At 43.5% G+C, this 21,397-nt stretch overlaps 1 protein-coding gene across 3 annotated transcripts in view; it reads left to right on the top strand.

Moving 5' to 3' along the window:
* Nucleotides 1-21,397, top strand: part of Msra (methionine sulfoxide reductase A) — a 313,151-nt gene that overhangs the window by 119,885 nt on the left and 171,869 nt on the right. For all 3 annotated transcript variants that reach the window (XM_048421858.3, XM_048421857.3, XM_048421859.3), the window contains exon 2: nt 328-396. In XM_048421858.3, the coding sequence (XP_048277815.2) occupies nt 328-396 (69 nt within the window). The remainder of the gene's footprint in view (nt 1-327; nt 397-21,397) is intronic.

The raw sequence follows: 21,397 nt of genomic DNA, 5'->3' as shown, positions 1-21,397 counted from the left end.
AGCAAAACAAAAAACAAAACTCAAAAACAGAGTGGATCATACCTGAGGAATGACATCTGAGGCTAACTTCTGGCCACTGCATATACGCACACACATATGTCTGCTTCCTCAACCCCACATGCGTCCTTGCATGCATGCACACGAGGGCATGAACACACATGGCTTTATAAAAAAAAAAACAGGTGATTGAAATTCTCTTAAGAGGGTAAGCTCTGGTGTGTTCCTGACTCCTGCAGAGAACGGGCTCACTGACACATTTAATGACATGTGTTAGCATGCATGTCAAACTTTACACTTAAACTCACATTTCTTTCTTTCTTTTTCCAGCCAAACACCATGTCAGTGGCAACAGAACGGTTGAACCTTTCCCAGAGGGAACACAGATGGCTGTATTTGGTAAGATATCAACTCAGAAAGAAAACCCAAATACTGTGCAAAGCTTCCTGCCAACTTTCTTAGCTGTAGTAAGTGTCCTCGGGGCTTCAAAATCTGGGCTCCTCTAGATATTTACAAGTCATTACAGCCAAGAAAACTCTTGAGTTCTTAGTAATTTCTGGGCCCAGGAATACTTACTTTGTAGAATCCAGTATGTTTTCTTGTCTAACTTTGACAGCCCAGATATCACGCTATAAGTTTGCAGTTTCTTTCGGCCACACTGTGAATTAACCTAATTAATTTCGGGTTTGAGCTTTTCTTTCTTTTTCGCGTAGATGCACAACTTCTATCAAGTTGTGTGGAGTCATTATTGCGGCCCACTCCTAACTAGGTGGCCTCTTTCTTCTCCATGAATTGAGCACATTCATGAGTAGGAACATTAATTAAGCATATTTCAAGCGGAGCTGAGTCCAATCCTTGGCTATGGACCTAAAAATTGCAGTTGTGAGTTTTTGAAAAAAATTTATGTATTTATTTTTGGCTAATTCTGAACCATTTGGTGAAGTCTTCTTTGTCCACGTATCCACCTCCACAGCCTCTGTCTCTCACACTGCCTTCCACACGTCCCTGCTTCTGGCAGTTTTCTGTCTGTCCTTCCCTGCCTCTTTTCCTTCTCCCCTTCTTCACACCAGCTCCCTTCTCCCCTTCTTTGCTTCTTCGGCCTCTGGCCTCCTCTCTCCAGCAGTGCCCTGAGGTCTTCTCAGGCAAGGCTGCTCCAATTTATTGGGACCTTAGCTTGTCTTTCTCCATCTTTGCTGACCAGCCACTATGAGATTCATGGCTCCGCTGTGCCATGGCCTCCACGCTGTGATGCTGTACCTCACCACAGGATTTGGTTGATGGGCCAAGCCATCAAGGACTCCAGTCTTGAGCAATCATATATTTTCTCAGGCATTTTTTGACACAGTGATGTCTAATAAATCCTGTTGAGAGAGAGAAATGACACAGGCCTGTCCTAACAGGCCTCTGTCTCCTGCAATGCAGTGAGAACTGGCACTCACTGACCTTAGCGTTGGAAGCATCAGGGCATGTGACTCCATGTCAAGACTCCTTTCCTTTTCCATCCCATATTAATTTCCAGTGGTTTACTAAAACCTCACCAAATGCCTTTACAATTTGACTTCGGGTAAGACGCTTCTAAGCTTTCTTACCCGCTTTCTGTTGAGTGGATCCTGAGACCTCTCTAGGTCTTCTGCCTCCTGTCTACTCAAGACCTCAGACTCAAGTGTCATAGTAGCCTGGAAACTGGATGAATGGCCAATAGGTGTGACGTGAAGAAAAAAGAAAAAGAATAGGCTCAGAGTCAGGTGTGGTAGCAACGCCTATGATCCCAGTATTTGGAAGACAAAGGTAGAAGGATTGCTATACATTTGAGGTCTTCCTTTAAAAACAAACAAAAGGACTGCTTGCATAATTCTTCAAGTTCACAATGGCTAAAGGGCAAAATTATACAGAACCGAAAACAGCATAAGCCTGACATCTAAAAATTCTGTCTCTGTAAGTGCAGCTTGGCTCTCTCTGCGGCTTAAATGAAGCTCCCCGTTTGGTTAAATAGATGCAGTCATTGCACAGTGAAGTTTCCAGAGCTCTGCTCCTTTTATGTCACTTGTCCCCCTGGCCGATGGTAGATGAGATAACGGCCGGTGTGGGGAGAACTCTGTCATCCTGGGCTGCTCATAGCTGTCCTGAAAAGGTCAGATTGACACAGTGCTTGACTCTGAGATATACAGGGTGCTTAACCTGCTGGCACTTCAAGAGGCTGATGGGTTAGCTAGGCAGTTGGCTCAGAGAGGTCATGTGACTCACCCAGGGCTGCTGGACCTTTGGTACCAGGGTTTGAGACGGAGTCTACTTGTCTTGGAACTGACATTCTCTTTCTGGTGTTACCTTTCTCTGCACTGCTTGAAGGAGCCCCACTAGGGCCTGATAGATTAAAAAATACCTTTCGGCCAGTTTCAAACACAAAAGCATGGTTTCCAGCCAAGTCAATTTAGTAAATTGATTTGTAAACTCCCGTGTATTCCCAGAGTGCTCTGAAGAACTCTCGAGATGCAGCTTTTGCTGGGAAAATGCTGTTTGGAGTGAAAGTCTCATCCGGCTCCCTCCCCGTTTCAATTTTAGTAACAAATAATGTGGCTGCATCTGCCTGCCTGTCAGTTACCCAGAGCAACATGGGTACTTCTTACCTGTCCAGACTCCTCCTTCAGCCTTGGAGGTCTCAATACATCATGCCAAAACAGTGTCAACAATGGTAACTTTATCTAGTGGCTGAACAGGGTGAGTAGAGTGATGTCTACACGGCTGCTTTGTGGGTTAATCCACTCTGCTGGTGACTGCTGGGCCACAGTTAGGCTTTTAGATTAGCTTGAAGGGATTAAGGCCAATTCTGGTGCGAAAAATACAGAAATGTGTTGTACCCAATGGTCAGAGATAGCTCCTTAAACATTGTTCCTGCCGTTCAGTCTTTGCCAATTAACTCAAGACTTTTTTTTTCTCCTGTCTTCTGTGGTCCATCTGTGAATTTTTCCTCCAGGTCTTCTCCTTCTTCCCTTCTTCGGCTGGGCCAATGTTAATGAGGGAGGCTACAGGCCCTGGTCCCTGGTGCTCCTTAGGTCTGCCGCTGATGCTCACTTTCAGGTTAGAGGAAGCTCACACTTTGCCAAAGTGAAACGGAACAGTTGGCTGTTATGTAATGCCTCTGTCTGTGCTGTCTGAGAGTGCCCTGTGGCTGTCCTGCCTCTTATCTGTACAGGGGTCCTGTGAAGTGGGCAGAGACTGAAGCATCTCATCTGGAGATTAAAGACCCAGCCAAGCTGAGAGCCTTTTTTCCTCCCGCATGAGAACATCTTTGGCTGTCCCTCCATGCCTGTCTCAGGAAGGTTTTCTCTGCTCCCGATATCTTAATGAAAGTGACAACTGTTGGCTGTGGGCCACTCTGTCCAGTAGAGCATCAGGCTGTAGCCTTCTGGGGTTGGGGGAGTGTTGTCAGTTCAGAACAGCTACTTCATCTCTGGGAAACACTCCACAGACAAGAGGATCGATCAGAGCAAGTAAAAGAAAAGCTTATTAATAGAGAAACATGGACAGGGATGGAAAGGGCAAGATTCTAGTCACAAGCTAGAATCGAAAGATGAGTTATTTGAAACTTTAGGGGCTAGAGAGGTTAAGAGCACATTCTCTTGCCGAGGACCTGGGTTTAGTTCCAAGCACTCACATCCGGTAGTTCACAACTCCTGCCACTGCAGCACCAGGAGGATCCGATACTTTCTTCTGACCTCCACATGTACCAGCACTCACATGCATGTGCACTTACATACCCACACGTAGAAACACATCCATACACACAATTAAAAAAAAAACTTTAAAGTAAGTCTTTGAACATCTGTTTGCCTCCCAAACTCACACACTCCCAAATATGAAAGCTTGCCCTTGAAAACAATGTCTAAACTACACACAAAGAGCACACCTATAATCCCAGCATGTAGGGGCTTGAGACAGGAGGATCTCAAGTTCCATGCCGACTTGGACTGTACCATGAGAGAATGAGAACCCGATCTTAATTAAACCTTATTTTTTTTCAAAAAGAAAACAACTAGAAATATTAAAATAAGATCTAAGTGTGTAGAGGCTCAGGTAATTGGGTTATTACTTTTAAATACACACTGAATGAGGTAGATATTGAAAAATAATAAACTAAGACATGCAAGCTGAGGCTTATAAAAGTTGCAGCTTATAAAAGTGATGTTGTCATCTTGTTACCTCTGCTGGAGCTAACTTGGGAGATTCGTGTGTGTGTGTGTGTATGTGGGGTACTTGTGGAGGTCAGGGGTTTGTGCCAGGTGTCTACCTCTCTTATGATCAACTTGATTTTTTGAGACATGGTCTCTCACTGAACCTGAAGCTCATCAGTTAGCTAGGGTGCCTGGCCAGCGAGCTCCGGGGAAATACCTATCTCTATTCACCCTAGTGTTAGGTTATAGGCACACTACCACCCCCACATGTTTGCTTTGGTTTTGTTTTGTTTTTTTGTTTTCTTTTAAATGTGAGTGTTAAAGTTTTGAACTTAGGCTTTTGTTTTTTGATTTATTTGTGATAAGTTTTCTCTGTATAGCCCTGTCTGTCCTGGAACTTCCCCTGTAGACCAGGCTGGCCTTGAACTCAGAGATCCACCTGCCTCTACCTCTCAAGTGTTGGGATTAAAGGCTTGCACCACTACACTCAGCCCTAAACCTTTCCTTAAGAAATTATTTCATATTCAAAACTCTTTCATGTTCTCATCTCAAAGCCCATGCCTAGATTGCTCAGAGGAAGAATCCTACAAGGGGAACTTGAATGGGGCAGAGTTGTTAGGAAGTGACAGCAGCTTCTATCCCTTATTGTCCCTTGGGTTCTTGATAGCCTGACAATAGCTTTTTGGGATGAGTAGCTTCCCAGTGGCCTGATATCTATGACAGGCTGTCTTGGGGGTCCTTCAACAAGGAGAACACATGCCAGTCTAAGATATTCGGGGACATGCTGACGCCCTTGTCACCTGCTACTGTTGACACCAGGGCCAGCCCTTCTCAGGCCTTTCCTGGAGTAATGTACAGAAAAACTGATCAAAGGGGTCTGGGGACCAGCAGGTGTCAGAAGCCCCACTCCTGCGAACACCTTTGTCACCTTGGGAGAATGAGATCAGTGTCTCTATGAGGAACCCATCACAAGATCAACACCCCTCCCCACTTGAACTGTGATTTTTTTTCCCTTTAAGCAGTCCTGGTTATTTGTTGGCCAGCCGAGAAAACAGACTTAGGAACAGCAGGCAATATGTCAGGCTTCAAAGGAAAATGTATTGGTGCCTCACTGGCTCACAGCCAACATTATGTTGGTAAATAATCAAATCCTGGTGTGGCGGGTTTCTCCCTGAACCTTGACTGAAAACTATTGAAGCTGGGTCTGGGAGCAGAAGAGTGGCAGACACACATTCCAGGGGAAAGGCTGGGGCGAACGACAGAAAATGTGTGTAATTACGTAGCCCATCAAGACTGATGGCACAGCAAGCTGAGAACTGGAGCAGCCTTCCAAGATGGAGAAGCCATGGGTAATTAGAGGCGGGGCCTTTCCCTAGGTCATCTGAAACTTCTCAAAGGACAGGAAAGTCCTTAGATTTTGGAGACCCTCCCCCCCTTTTTTGAGACAGAGTTCATATATCCCAGATTGGTTTTGAACTCACTAACTAGTAGCCAACCTTGAATCTATGATTCTTCTAACTCCAACTTCTGCGCACCAGGATTATAGGCCTGCACTTCCATCATGGATGCTTTATGAGGTGCTGAGATGGAGCCCAGGGTCTCCTACTTGCTAGGCAAACCTCTTCCAATTACGTCCCCAGCTTTGGAGATGTATTTTAAGGCAAGTTTGTTTTTCATATCTTTTTCACATGTTGATGATCTTGACTTTCATTTTATTCCTGGATGTAGACAGGTCTGATGACAAAGGGATGGGGCCCAGAGGAACCTGAGCATGTCATGCGACTGGGGAGATGCATCCATGTTGTTTTGAGAGAGCAGGAAGCCTGTCTGCAGTGGGAGAAGAGACTTGATTCTTACAGGCGTTTCTAACCTTTTAACTTTGTGATGCATCTCTGTCTTCTACATATATAAGAACCATGCACTCAATTTGCACAAAAAACTGTGTAATTTTAGAATTTTGGGTTGGGCTGCCTTCATAGCTTTCATGGGCCTGTGGGTAGAAACTGGAGTTCTGGTGGAAATTGTATTTGAAGGATCATTCTGGGCAGGAGAGAGATGACATTTACCACAGTAACATGTCACTGATTTAGATATCACTTTTCTATCAATTGCAGTCATTTGCAGTGCATAGAAGAGCCCAGAGGTAGGCCCTCCCAAGAGAACAGCTGGGGGGAGGTCCAGGAAGACCTGGGGAGCTCCGGTGGGATTACACCACAGAAGTCTAGGGTGTTGCTAACGAGTTTCTTCTCCCTCTTTTGTGCAATCTATGGGATCAAGAAGGGAGGACAAGGGCATGGGACTTGGATCAGACTGTTATAGAGAATGCCTTATGGGCCAAAGGGGATATGAGATCACCATAGTACTGCCCAGTGACTCACTAGAGGGTCTGTTGAGCCTCCCTTTCCTTCCCAGTTTGTCATCATGGCCAAGGTCCTGGAGACTGACCTCAGCTTCATCCAAATCCATTGGTTCCAGCATCCTTTCTTTGTAATGCCAGACAAGACCTTTGTCTCAAGGACACTGAGAGAGACAACTTGTGTCACAGTTGAGAACTCACTTCCCATCACCCAGGTCCCTGTATTGACCTTTCCGGCAATGCTCTTTAACACTGGACTGGACTAGCCCAGCCCAGGCTTCCTCCCATGCCTGGTAGAGAGCTTTGGCCTCAGCTATGAAACCAGCTGGTTATTAATGTTATCATCCTCTTTTGTCCCTAATCCAACAGGCCTGTTTTTTTTTTAATTTTTATAATAGAAAAGGATCAATTTATTTTACAAACGTGGCAGACATTTCTCACATCTCCGAGAAAGCATGCAAAAAACGAAAACAAAAAACCAGGCTGGGGGAACAGTTGTGTTTCTATTGTTTCTCTCCACACTCACATTTCACAGACAGTAAACAGATGCAGACAACAGCAAAAACTGAACTGATTATTCAGCCTCAGTGAACCAAGCTAGCATTTTATTTTTGAGTGCTGAGGATCAAATCCAGGTCTTTGTACATGCTGGGTAAGTATGCTACCACTGAGCTGAACCTGCAGCCCCCAACCAGTGTGGGTCAAGTACAGGTAATATGAAACATGCCATTCTTTCTCTTGCTCATATTCTCCTCAGCTATCTCTGTCTTGATTGTAAAACACAGGAAAATATGTACAAGACATAGTACAGCAACAGATGTCTGAACTCTGCTAGATCAAAGAAAGAAAGGGCTGGCGAGATGGTAAAGGCTCTTGTCACCAAGCCTGAGGACCTGTATTGTGTGATGGTTTACTCTTTTGCCTTTTTGGGGGGCCCACTACCCAACTCCCAAATAAATCACACACAGAGGCATATTCTTAGTTACGAATGCCAGGCCTTAGCTTGACTTGTTTTTTTGTCAGTTTTTCTTAAATTATGCCGACTACCTTTTGCCCCTGGACTTTTATCTTTCTCTATTTCTGTATACCTTTCTTTCCTTCTTACTCTGTGACTGGCTGGGTGGCTGGTCCTGATGTCCTCCTCTCCTTGTTCCCCTGCTCCTCATTCTCTCTCCTCCCAGAGTTCTCCTTCTATTTACTCGCCTTGCCTGCTAGCCCCGCCTATCCTTGTTCTTGCATTGCTATTGGCTATTCAGCGCTTCACTAGCTCATCGGGTGTTTTAGACAGGCACAGTAACACAGTGTCACCGAGTTAAACAAATGAAGCATAAACAAAAGTCATACACCTGAAAATAACATTCCCCAACAGACCTGAGTTCAATCCCTGGGATACACATGGTAGAAGGAGAGATCCAGCTCCCATAGATTGTTCTGTGACCTCCACATGTATGTTGTCATACACGTGTACCCACTTCCACGTACACACATAACCATAAATAAGTAAATGTAATAAAAATTTTTAAAGGAAGAAACAAATAAGGAATATAAGTTATATCTATAAATTTGTGATTTATAAAACAGCACGAATTGACTTGGTGTTTCTAACAGCAATATGAAGTAAGATCTCTTGTGTGATATAATTTAATTGTTTGGCAAACCAATGTATATACAACTTGTTGTTTTAACAGTTTTAGGCATTCAGTTTCACGTTGGTAAATGCAGTCACATTGTTAGGAATCTTCACCATCCTGCATCCCAGACTGAAGTTCTGTGGCTGTTAAACAACTGTTGCCAACCCACTTCCCCTAGCTCTGATAGTTCCCATCATGCCTCTGTCTTCTTCAGGCTAACTGTTCCAGGTGTCTAGGTGTGGAATCAAGCAATGTCCATGTATGGCTAGCTTGTTTCACACAGCAGAATATTTTACAGTCCCTTTGAGTCACAGTGTATGTTATGTCTCTTCCTTTGCCCTATTGCATGTATGGACCACGGTCTGCTTATTCCTTCAGCCATCCACAAGCACCTGGGTGGTGTCTGCCTTTTGCTGTTTTCAACGACGCTGAGAGGAACACAACTGCAGACCTCTTCAAATTCTTGATTTGAGTTCCTCTGGTGACTGCACCCAGGATAGAATACTCTGCTGGGGTTCTTTGGAAGTTTTTAGGCACTACCATTTTGTTTTTCAGAACAATTGCACCTTCACAGGCCCCAGTAAAACACAAGTACTGTTCCCCCGCATCTTTCCAAAATTCTTTACTATTGATATTTTCCACAAGAGGCAAAGTAAGTATCAACACGAAAGCCCATCAGTGGGTGAATGGGTAAAGAAAATGAAACCAAGGTCAGCGTTAACACTGAAGGAAACTCTGTCATTAGGGCAACCTGAAGGAGCCTGCAGGCCCTTATGCTCATTGATAAACCAGACACAGAAGGATGGTGCCACGATCACCTCACATGAGGAATCTGGGAAGGGTGATCTCCTAGAAGCAGAATAGTGGATAGAATAGTGGATGCCAAGGCCCGGGACTGGGGTGCAAAAGACAGGTGGAGGAGCATTTGTCAGAGAGTGTGAAATGTTACTCTGATACAAAATAGTCACATATGAGAGAGTTCTCATAAAAGAGGTGACTATAGTTGATATAATGGACACCAGGAAATTGTTAGAGAGTAGATATAGGTTGGCTTACTCCCCCCACAAAAAAAAAAAAACGGTGAAGATGTGGAATGATATGTTAATTAGCTTGATTTAATCACTCCACTGCGGATACATAAGTTAACACATTATATACCATGATTATATTCAGTTTTATTTTTAGAAGTTAAATTAATAAAAATAGTTTTGAAAAGCTTAATAGAGTAAGGGAGGGGCTAGAGAGATAGCTCAGTCAGTAAAGGGCTTGCCTTTCAAGTATAAGGCCCTGAGTTAGATTCCTAGCACCTATGCAAAGAACACTGAGTATGGTGACATGTACATATAAGCCCAGCTCTGGGGAGGTCGCTCTGGTGGATCTCTGTAGCTCATTGGTTGTTGAGCTTCAGGCTAATAAGAGACCCTGTCTCAAAATCTGAATCTGAAAACTGGTGTAGGCAGAGACTGCTCATTTGTTCCCCTACTGTTTAGACCGAAATAATAACACAGAAACTGCATTAATTACAACAATGCTTGGCCAATAGCTTAGGCTCCTTATTAAATAACTCTTACATCTTAAATTGACCCATTCTTATTATTTTACATTTGCCACCAGGCTCATGGTTTACTGTTAATGTTCCGGGGTGTCTATCTCCTTCAGCAGCTACATGGCATCTCTTCGACTCTGCCTACTCTCTCTCTACACTTCTGTTAGTTTTTCCACCTGGCTTTACTCTGTTAAGTCATTGGCTGAAAACAGCTTCTTTATTAACCAACGACAATAAAACATTCACAGCATACAGAAGGAAGTCTCACATCAGACTGGAGCAATAGCTCAAGGGTTAAGAGCACTAATTCAATACCCAGCACCCACATGGTAGCTCACAACTGTCCATAACTCCAGTTCCAGGGAATCTGATGCCCTCTCTGACCTCCTTAGGCATCAAGCATACAACATGCTGCACAGATACTCAAGCAGACAAAACATCCATACACATAAAATAAATAAATATAAAGTTAAATTTAAATTAAAGGAAAGTGAAATCCTTTAATTTACAACAGCATGGAAGAGCATACGTTACATGAAGTAGGGCAGTGTAATATAAATTATATTAGTAAACTGTCACATGCTGTTTGTACTTGCTGAAAGTGGACTCTGGAATGGAGAAAGCCCCTTGTCTCTGACTTGAGCATGTTATATCAAGTGTGCACCAAGACTCCCTGTCCTGGAACAAGCTGGGCCCTGGCCCTATAGCAGTGAGAAAGTAGAACAGCAAACTCTTAAGGATATTAAAACAATGCATCCTTGATCCCCGACTGAAGCAATAGCAGGCTCTAAATGCTCTCTACCAAGAATTAGCATATTGCATGTTTGATTAATCTCCGTTGTGTGTGTGTTCAAATGTATGCAGTGCACACGTGTGCATATTTGAGCACATCAGAGGACAATGTTGGGTGTCATCTCTTGATCCTGGGATCTGAACCCAGGTCCTCATGGTTCTGCAGCAGGCTGTTTCTCTCACTGAACCATCTCCGCAGCCCACATTCCTAACAGCATACACAGCCTGCCATTCTCTACATTATCACCAATATTTTTGTCTTTTTGGTCTTAGCATTCTAGCAACAGTAAGATGATATCTCAGTGTGGTTTTGATTTGCATATCCCTTATAGTTAATAAGCTTGGGCCTGTTTTCATATACTTGTTGGTCTTGTGTGTCTTCCTTTGAGAAATGTCCACTCAAATAATTAGTCCATTTAAAAACCATCACCACCATCATCATCATTACCATCATCATCGTTAGCTGCTACTGAGTCATTTGAGCTCCGTATTTGTTCTGATTGTTAATCCCTAATCAGATGAGGAGTAGTTTTTAAACATTTATGCCATCATGCAGGCTGTCCCTTCACACGGATGCTATGCAGAAGCAGTTTAATTTGATATAACTCCGTGTATCTCTTTCTGCTTTTGTTTATGCTTTTATCTAAAATTTGGTTGCTCATGGCAATGTCCTGAAGCGTCCCTGTGTTTCCTTCTAGCAGCGTTGTGGTTTCCGGTTTTGGAATTATCCCTAGTTGGATTTTCCTTCAGAAGCTACTTTTATGCCTATCCACTTTTCTATCACTGTTTACTGACAGATTGCTCCATCTCCACTCATTTTTTTTGGTGTCTTTGTTAAAAGCTCAGTTGGCTGTTACTGTGTGGAGTTACCTTGGGGTTCTTCATCCCATCCCATTGGCTCTTGTGTCTGCTGTTAATCCAGGGTCATGCTGTTTTGGTTAGTGTTGTTTTGTAGTGCATTTTGAAGTTTGGTATTATGATGCCTATAACTTATTTTTCTAAGTCTTCTTGCTCGGGTTGACTTTGATTGTGGTCTTTTGTAGTCTGATATGATTTTAGAGTTGCTTTCTCTGTTTTGGTGGAGAATTCCATTGGTGTTTTTGTTAGGATTACATTGAACTTATCTGTTACTTTGGGTAGTTTGTACATTTTAGCACTATTCATTAATTCTTCTACTATGTGAGTCTGAAGTGTATTTTTGCTTTTGGTGTCTATTTCATTTTTTCCTCAGTGTTTTATATTTATATTGTATCATTAATTTACTTTATTGTTTAAGTTTATTCCTAGCTATTTTTTTTTTGAGGCTCTTGTTGAATGGGATGTTCTAAAATCTAGGTCACCCATGATGTATAGAAACTTCCCTGGTTTCTGTATCCTGCTTTCATGTCCTACAGCTTTACTGAATTTAATGGGCATTTATTGATCATTTACCAAATACCAAACAATGCTATAAGAAGGATATTTCCATCAGAGAAAATACCGAGAACTAGAAAAAGTGAAGGAAGAAATTGTAAACGATTACTTGACACCTGGTATAGGAGGTGTAGGGTGACTCGGAGGTAAGAGCTACTTGTGGCCTGCACTTGGATTCCTGACGTGGCATTGGGGCTGAGCTATGAGCAGAGACTCATCACTGCTGATGTTTCTGTTTGCCATCTTTCTAGAACAAAATGGTGCCTGTTCAGTTCATGAGGGGTCACACTGATGCTGCTCAGCCCCATGCAAACACTCCGCCTGTCATCTGTCTCGTGCCTGCCTCTGTCTCACCACCTGTGCGCCGCCAAGAGTGGCTTTTCATGGACCCTGCCTGCTGTCCTCTGTCTTCCAAGAGAAGGAGAGCCATTTATGCTGACCCAAGTTTTCTTCTGCCATTTCACTGCTTTTCAAGAAAGCTAAGCAGAAGGCCATGCTGTGGCTACAGATGGCTTTGGGAAGTTTTCAGGAAAATGTCTCCATCTGGGGCCTCTTTCCCACCTCCGTATGCCCTGCACTCCCTTAGGAGGGAGCTGGAACTGAACGCATCCCTCTGTGGTAACTGGCATTCATTGCAAATGTCATGGCCATTTGTTCATTGACATTCCATAGATCTCCTACCCCCTCTCAAAGGGAAAACCAACTTGTTAATACCTTGCAGAGTGCAGAGCCTGTGACAGATACATCTGGGGAGGAGAAGAGGAGTAAAGGATGCTCTTTGCAACCCTGAATGCTGGTACTAATTTTTCTGGGCTCCTCTTTGGCCCCAGCCAGATGCTGAGCAAACTTGTCAGGTTCTGCTGGCATCCTGTGTCCCCCAGTCAGCCTCACTTCCTCTAGAGCTGTTTGCATCCCTGGAATTGAGAGTCTTATGTTTGTCAAATCCTTTGCTGTCCTCTGGCAGCAACTTGACACCATTGGCTCTCCAGCTGCCTGGAGACATGTTCTGCCTGGTTGCAGAGCCAGGCTTCTATGTGCCTGGGGCATTCCGTTCAGGGGAATGCAGGGCCTCTTCATGCCATCCCTGGGGAAGCATCTGTGGCTGGGCTGTTCTTTAAAGGCTAGAGACTCACTGGGGCACATCTTGAGGAAAGCAGATGGCCTTGGACACAGAGATGTCTCGTGAGGAGCAGGGTGTGAGGACCTGTAATCCTCGTGCAGAGGGGAGTGCCATGGGAGCTCTCAGAGTTGTCATCACATGGTCAGTGGTCGTCAGGTTGTCATAGAGGACTAGAGGGACAGAGGTACATTCCAGGACTCTGGTTCAATGGAGGAAGATCTTTCCAGCTGTTGTTAGATCTACAGAGAATTGGGCTCCTTTGAGCTTCTACTGGACAACCAATTGCCAGGATACTCGAGGAGTTTTGAACATTCTCAAGGCATCTAAGCTAGATTAGAAGCAAGTTCCAACCTTGGGGTTCTAGTTTTTGAAACTTTTTAGTAAATACTTAGGAGAGCAATCCTAGCCAAGGGCTGAAACCCGGCAGCGGTGAGAACCCAGAAACGCCTAAATCTTGATTAGTGGTGCAGACATGCGCACATCTCGGCATGCATTCAATTAGAGGGGAGCCTGAAGAGAATGCTTTATCGGGTTCAGGCAGCATTAGAAACGGATGTGGACAGAAAGCAATTAGCCATCATCAAATATTAAAAATATCAATCAGCTCCTACTTGCTGTATGGCATCTCTAATTAGCAAAAAGTGTTTTTAAATTTTGTACTTTCAAGTAAGGGCTGTGGTAAGGGAGGCATCTTGCAGAGTCTTTAACACAATGTGTAAAACTAAAGTCATTGTGCAAAACAAAGGGAATGGTTCCGTTTTTATTACATGCTCATCTTCCACAGGAGTCAAAGCCCATCTTCAAACTCCCAGTTTCCTGTCCTCTCCTCCTTTAGATCAGCGGTGACTCAACCAGGCAAACGATTTCTGTCACTAGGGCTCACACAGTTGCTGCTGTCCCTGTCCTGTATAGTTTTCCTTTAGAACAAAGGTCTGCGCTGCCCGTTATGGCTGGACTTGAGTACCTCTGGGGTGCCCTGGTGATGTCACTTGTCCCTGTCTAGAGGACAGGGAGCTTGTGAGAAGGACCTTGGAGATGTGCAGCTTACAGTGCACACTCCGTGTAACTGTCACTGATAGCCATTGGAAATGCAATTCCGTTGTCTGCTATTGTTCTCTGAGCAGCCACCATCCTCATCAGATTAGCTGTGCCTGGTTGAAAAAGTTCATCAGGATTGGACCTGTTGATTTATGTTCCCTCAGAGAAGGAGAGGGTGGGGAGGGCCATTAGACACTTGCCCCAAATTCCTACCACCCCTCCCAGCCATCTCTCTGTAGTTCTGCTGTAATGGCAGGCAGCTTCCTCCGTGTTGAGAGTGTAAAGGCTGGGGGAGGTCAATCGGTGAAGGGGTCCATTAGTGTGGCCATCATACATGCTGGGTGGAGACTTCAGCCAGGGAACCCTCACCAGTGTTCTGTAAGGAAGCCCCACAAACTCTTGGTCTCCAAGGTGAAATGTGGTGCAGTTGTAGTTTGCTTTGTGGCTGGGATCTTATGAGGAGGAAATAGACATAGTTTGTGCCTCCCAAGGGAAGATTCACACAAGAAATCCCAGAAGAGTGCCCTTGAAACTCTCCTTGGGTCTCCAGGCTGTTTATTAGTGGGTGGTGCTGAGCCCTCTGCAGAGGAAGGCGGCACAGAAGCAGTGTCTAGCCTTAGGCTCCCACGGTCCAGCGTCTGAGATGGTGCCTCCCATGGTCTAGCATCTGAGGCTGTGCCTCCCACAGTTCAGGGTCTGAGGTTGTATCTCAGGTGGCTGCAGGAGAAGGAACAGCATGTTCTAATTCCTTACAGGCCTGCCTGGCTTGAATCCTGTCTTTGAACAAATGACCTCAGCAATTAGAACTTCCATCTTCTCCTTTAAGTAATGTGTAATCACATGGTTGGGGGAAGTCCCTAAGCACAGAGGCTGGTCGGTATACTGTGTAGCTCCCAGATGACAGTTGATGAGGACCAATTCCCTCCCTCCTTCCCTCCCTCCATCCCTCCTTCTTTCCTCTAACCTCTCTCTTCCTGTCATACAAAGAAAAGGGCACCAGGCTGTTTATTGACTATGGGAATAATTTTATTTCCTTGCTGGTGTTAGTGCTAAAGTCACAGGTCGAGGACAGAGGAGACGAGGGAATGGGTTTCCATGCACCTTGTGTCACCCATAGCTGATCACTTGGTAGTCAAGATGAACGTTTGCTATGTGAGTTTCAGTTGTCTTCTAGATGATAAATGGAGATTTCAAAACCTCATAGTGTGAGCCAGAGGCCTATAACTATGTTCTCATTCAGCACCACCACCATTCTGTCTCCCAAGTGGCTCCTGAAGGGATGGGATGAGCAGAGTCTGCGGTGGGTGGTGCCCAGAGCAGAGCCTGTGTCAGGTGGTGACCAGAGCAGATCCTGTGTCGGGTGGTGCCCAGAGCAGAACCACAAGGTACTGGGCTACTCCTGAGACTGAGGGTGATGGGAGAAGTGGCTCTTACTGTGAGTGAGGGTGTCTGGAGTGTGTGTGTGTGTGGGGGGGGTTGAACAAAGTCAAAATTAAACTTCATTTAGACTATGGTAACATGAAAGAGATTTTTTTGGTGTGGAAGCACTTGAATGTAGGAGACGATGGGTGCTAAGTGATGCTGGACGTGCAGAGGAAGACATGCGAATGAGGTGTGTGTTTGAAATGCTTCTCTATTTTTTGCCTTCAAATCAGCAAGGAAGGGGGAGTAAACATAAAAAAAGCAATAACCCAAGCTAGAATACTGTCAAATAAAATAAGAAAGGGTCATAAGTGGAAAACAAAACAAGGCTCCATAAATAATTTAAAATAGATAAACAAGAGTAATTATATTCCTACTGCTAATAAAAGACAAAGTTTTCAAATACTGTTACACATTTAGATATGCTTACAAGATGCATACCTAAAACAAAGGCATATGGAAGAATTAAAAATAAAGAATAGGAAAAGATATGCCAAATAATATACAAAGAAAGTTAACCCAGGGGCATTGCTATTAGTAAAAATAATTTTAAGAACAAGTCTTTTAATAGCATTCAGTAGAGACAGTAAACAAAGGCATAGAGCCAAGAAGGTGAAACAGCAAGGGACTCATAGATGCTGACAACACAACCAGCAATTATACAAAAACTAACAGAACAACAGAGGGTGTGAGATATAAAAGAATATTTCACATAGCTTAATGTGCCAGAATCTTGAATGGGCCCAGGTGATTTAAATTCTGCTGTCCCAAGCTTGTACACTAATGTCAGGGAAACACCATACCCAAGCCATAGTTTCCTAGGTGACCTTCTCTGTCAACCTGAAATAGCTTAGAGTCACCTGAAAAGGGTTCAGTTGAAAGATGCCCAGGTAATGTTGGCCTGTGGGCATGTCTGTGGAGGATTGCCTTGATTGCAAACTGATGTCGAAGGGGTCAGCCCACTGTGGGTGGTGTCATTCCCTGGGCAAGAGGTTTTGGACTCTCAAAGAAAGCTAGGTAAACATGGGTCTGGGGTTGAGCCAGCATGTAGCCTTCCCCCTCGTGGTTTCTACTTCATGTTCTTGCTTAAGTCCCGCATTGACTTCCCTAGGTGATGTACTTGACCTGGAAGTGTAAGCTGGAACAAACCCTTTTCTTCCCTAAGTCGCTTTTGTTCAGAGTGTTTTTAATCACAGCAACAACAAGGAAACGAGAACAGAAATGTTTGTAGTATTCAGGCTCATGTGAAACACTTAGAAAATCTGTGTTCTGGTTACAAGATAAATTTGTGACAGGATATAGTAAAAGCTAGTTACTAATCCAGTACAATGCAATTAGAAATAAAGATGAAAAGATAGAACAGTGAACAGCCACACATTTTAAACTATGTCCTCTTAATCAATGTGTTAAAAGGAAATGAAATGGGGCCTGAAGAGATGGCTCAGTAGGCAAGAACCCTCACTGCTCATGCAGAGGACCTGGCTTCAGTTCCCAGTGCCCATGTGGTGGCTCCCAACCTTCTGTGGCTCCACTTTCAGGGGATCCTATGCCCTCTCCTGGCCTCTGAGGGTATTGCATGCACATAGTGTGCATATAGACTTCTTGTCTAGTGAGCCATTCTCAGTAAGGTGTATATGATATTAGGTTTTTGTCTCGGTGTTTTTTATTGAAACTTTATACAACGTATTTTGATCACAGTTTTCCCCTCCCTATCTCCTCCAAGATTCTCCCTGCCTTGCCTCCCACCCAACTCCATACCTTCTTTCTTTCTCTTCAGAAAACAAACAGGAAAAAAATCAAATAATCCAGAATTAAACAAAACAAAACAAAAATGGCAAAAGGAATAAGAAACACACAAAACACAATACACATATAAATACAAATGTTCACACACAAAAAAACAAGACCCATAAAAACACAAAATCAGAAACCATACAAGCAAAAGGTAAGATAAAAATTGCCCAAACATAGTAATACAAAACAAATATATACAACGGTACCATTGAGTTTGTTTTGTGTTGGTCATTACTACTGTGCACAGGGCCTACCCTGAAGTGTGGTTTGTATATCTAGTGAGACTTCATTGGAAAAAAAAAAACCTGATTTTTCCTTTGCAGGCAGTTGTCACTTGGCATCTTGGTTAGGGATGGGAGATCATCTTATGTCACCATCACCATTTTCCTCCGCATTGTACAAAGGTACCAGCAAGGTGGGAGGACATGCAACTCTCACATTGGAGAACCAAGGAGAGCCTGGAGACAGACAATAGACCTAACTAACTCAGAGCTCTTTGACTATAGAGGAATGTAGTGGCATTTCAGTTGTATTTTAATAAATAAAGCTTGCCTGAGGATCAGAGAGTAAAACAGTCCCAATGGCCAGCCAGGCAGTGGTGACACACACCTTTAATCCCAGTAGTCACACTAGTTGCTATAGAAACCGGGCAGTGCAGGCCTTCAACCCTAGTGGTGTGCACCTTTAATCCCAGTCCTAGAGAGGATTAAAAAACAGGAGGAGACAACTCTCAGATACAATCCCATTCTGAGATTCCTGTGGGCAGGATCGCCATTTCGGACTGAGGTAGAGGTAAGAGTCAGTGGCTGACTGCTTTGCTTTTTGGATCTTCAGGTTGAACCCCAATATCTGTCTCTGAGCTTTTGTTAATTGTGCTTCAGAGAAAGTCAAGTAAACCAAGATTTATGCTATAGTGCAAAGCAGTGAGAACGTGTAATAGAAAAACATGGTATTGGTAAGAGCAACGCAAATCAGGGCACACAAAACAGTGCTAAATAAAAACATGTCAGTTTCTGCAGAAACTGTATCATGGTGTCAAAGAATATCCAAGAAAATTTGCATAAATGAAAAGTGATATTAGACTCATTGATAGAAAGACTCATATTATTAACATGCCAAAAATACTTTAAAATTAATATATAAGTTCAATGTAGTTCTAGTAAAAATCCTAAGAGAATATGTTTTATGGAACTTGACAAGCTGATATTAAAATAAATTGAGAATGTTAGAGGGCCAGAATAGCAAAGAAAACTTTGAGGAGTAATGTAAGAAGATTCATTTTATCAGATACTAAGATTCATTAAAGGAGGGCGATTAGAACGCCTGATCTTTTCTGATATATTTGGGCTCTGTTACAGTCTTTTCCATGACAACTAGCGATGTGAGAGTTAGTCCTAGTTCTCTCTCTCTCTCTCTCTCTCTCTCTCTCTCTCTCTCTCTCTCTCTCTGTCATTCTGTCATCCTGCTTCCCTACTGTCAAGGCATCTTTCTAACTCTGTCTTCAAAAGTATATTCCAGGGTCTGGAGAGATTCTCAGTAACAATTTTGTATTGCAATCAAGAGGCTTGATCATCAGAATCCGTATAGAAGTCAAGTTTGGTAGTCACATCTGTGACCCCAGCACTGGGGAGGCAGAGGTTGGTAGATCCCCAGAGACTGTTAGCCAGGCAGCCTAGCCATGAGCTCCAGGTTCAGTGAGAGACCCTGTCTCAAAAGATTCAGGTAGAGAGCAACTGAGGAAGACACTTGATGCCAATATCTAGCCTCATGCACATGGACACACAGCTGCACATGTACACATACAAACTATACAGATATATATGTATACACGTGTATATATTGTATATGGAATACATATATATGTCTGTCTATCTATCTATCTATCTATCTATCTATCTATCTATCTATCTATCTATCTATCTATCTATGTGTGTGTATGTGTGTGTGTGTGTGCATGCAATATATATGTGTATGTTCCAGAGTTGAGTCATGCCTTCTGACTATCTCTGTCACTGACTCATCTCCTCTACCAGAATCTCCCACCTGACAACCAACTTCCTGCCTATTCTCAGTGTCTGTTTGTCCTGTCTGTTCTGTATATTAATCGTGCTTCAGAGAAAGTCCAGTAAACCAAGATTTATGTTGTAGCGTTAAGCAGTGAGAACTTTAAAATCCCAATCCAGAGAACCCTAACAAAACAAGAGTTTTATTATGATGTTCCCTGCTCAGCACTCACCAGCATCTGTCCATCTCCCTCAGATAAAATTCTAGAATCCTTCCATTGTCTCTCAGGGCCCTACCTGATCGGCCTCGGCTGCTTGGGTTCCTGTGTCATCCTCACTTCACTCAAGTCACACAGTTTCCTTCAGTGTGAGACTCACTTGGGACTTCAATCAGGAAATGATTGCCCCTCTCCCTCACCCCTCGTCTCTCTGATCGCATTCTACTCTTCTTACTTTTTCAGGTTACTTTTTTACTCTCTCTGCTTCATCTATATATTGATTTTTGTGTTTGTTTGTGTTTATGCACTGAAATTGCACTCTAGAAAATGGTACGATCATGTCTTATTTTCTTTGTTCATGAACTCGGAGTGCTTAGAGCATTTCTAGTATTTAGCAGACACTACATAAATGATGACTCTTTAGCCATTGACTACATGAATGAGCAAGAGTATAGTATGGGTGCCAGGACAGACATATGAATGGAACACAACAGAGTGTTCTGGAAGAAAGCCATACCTATTGATATTTTTTGAGGTGGGAGAAGCAGAGGATGGACTTTTTAGTAAGTGACTATTGATTTGGGATATTTGTTCTCTATATCTAAAAAAAAAAAGAATCTCTGTGTACAAATACCCCACAACACCCTAGCTTGAACCACACACAAATTTACTTGCAAATAGTCCAGGAAGTAAAAAGAAAAGGAAACATAGCTTTCTTGTTTAAATGAACAGGCACAACTAGACACACTCAAAACCAAGTAATGGGATGTTTGTATTATGCTGGATCCAGTGAACTCAAGCATTATCTTAATTCCCCAAGGCATTATTCTGGCACATGAAGTTCCTCAGGGGACATTGCCTGACTGGAGCCTGACTGGCTTCCCCACCAGGGGTCATTTCTTGCTCCCTATTAAATATTGGGAAACGACTATCTTTTTACTTGTAGTTGATGTCTTGCTGCTTGATGTATTAGTTACTTTTCCATTGTTGTGATAAGACCCTGTGACCAAGGCAACCTGAAGAAGGAAAGGTTTATGGTTCCAGAGAGATAAGTCCATCACTGCCACACCACCTAGGCCTCCCACTCAGCTGGCCACTAATCCAAGAACCAAGAATTCAAATGTCTGAGGCAGTGAGGGAGATTCTCATTCAAACCACTGCATCCCACTCCCTGGCCCCCATAGTCTCATGACCATCTTACAGTGCAAATGCATTTAGTTCAACTTCAAAATTTCCCAGTCTTTCACAGTATCAACATTGTTTGAAAGTCTAAAATTCAAAGTCTCTTCTGAGACTCAAGGCAGTCTCTTAATTGTAAGCCTGTGTGAAATAAAAAAGAAAATGGCGTACTTCTAACATATAATGGCACAAAATATACCTCGCTATTCCAAAGGAAAGGAATGGAGTCATAGCAAAGACATCCTGGACCAAAGCAATATGGAACCTTTGGAAGGCAAACTTCATATGCAGTGTCAAAGCCTTAGTGGCTCCGTCCTTCTATCTTTGCTACCTACAACAAGCACCCTTGGGTCTGGGGCCACTCCCTGTCTGCAGCTCTCTTTGGCCAACACCCCACGGCTCTGGCACCTCTGACATCTTGAGGTCAAGGCAATCGAGGACTCACTTACACAGCTTTAAGCAGGAGCCTTTCTGGGTCTCCATGCAGAGACTCCCCTGCCACATGCCTGGCCTCAACGACTCTCCTTAGACATGGAGGAAGAATCTCCAGCCACTTTACTTGCATATTGTTCATGTCTTTAAAGCCAGAAGCATGTGGACAACACTGCCAAGTGGCTGCCTGCTAGGGGCTGACCCTGGCCCCTGGAATCACACTACAGCCGTTTTCCTTTGTGGTTGCTGTTTGGGAGAGAATCGTTTTTAAGTTGGAAGCTGTACTA

The sequence above is a fragment of the Myodes glareolus genome, chromosome 12 (assembly GCF_982192425.1).
Source record: "Myodes glareolus chromosome 12, mMyoGla1.1, whole genome shotgun sequence".
NCBI classification, from domain to species: Eukaryota; Metazoa; Chordata; class Mammalia; order Rodentia; family Cricetidae; genus Myodes; species Myodes glareolus.
The sequence above is the reverse complement of the archived record's forward strand: the minus strand, read 5'-3'. Positions and strand labels throughout refer to the sequence as shown.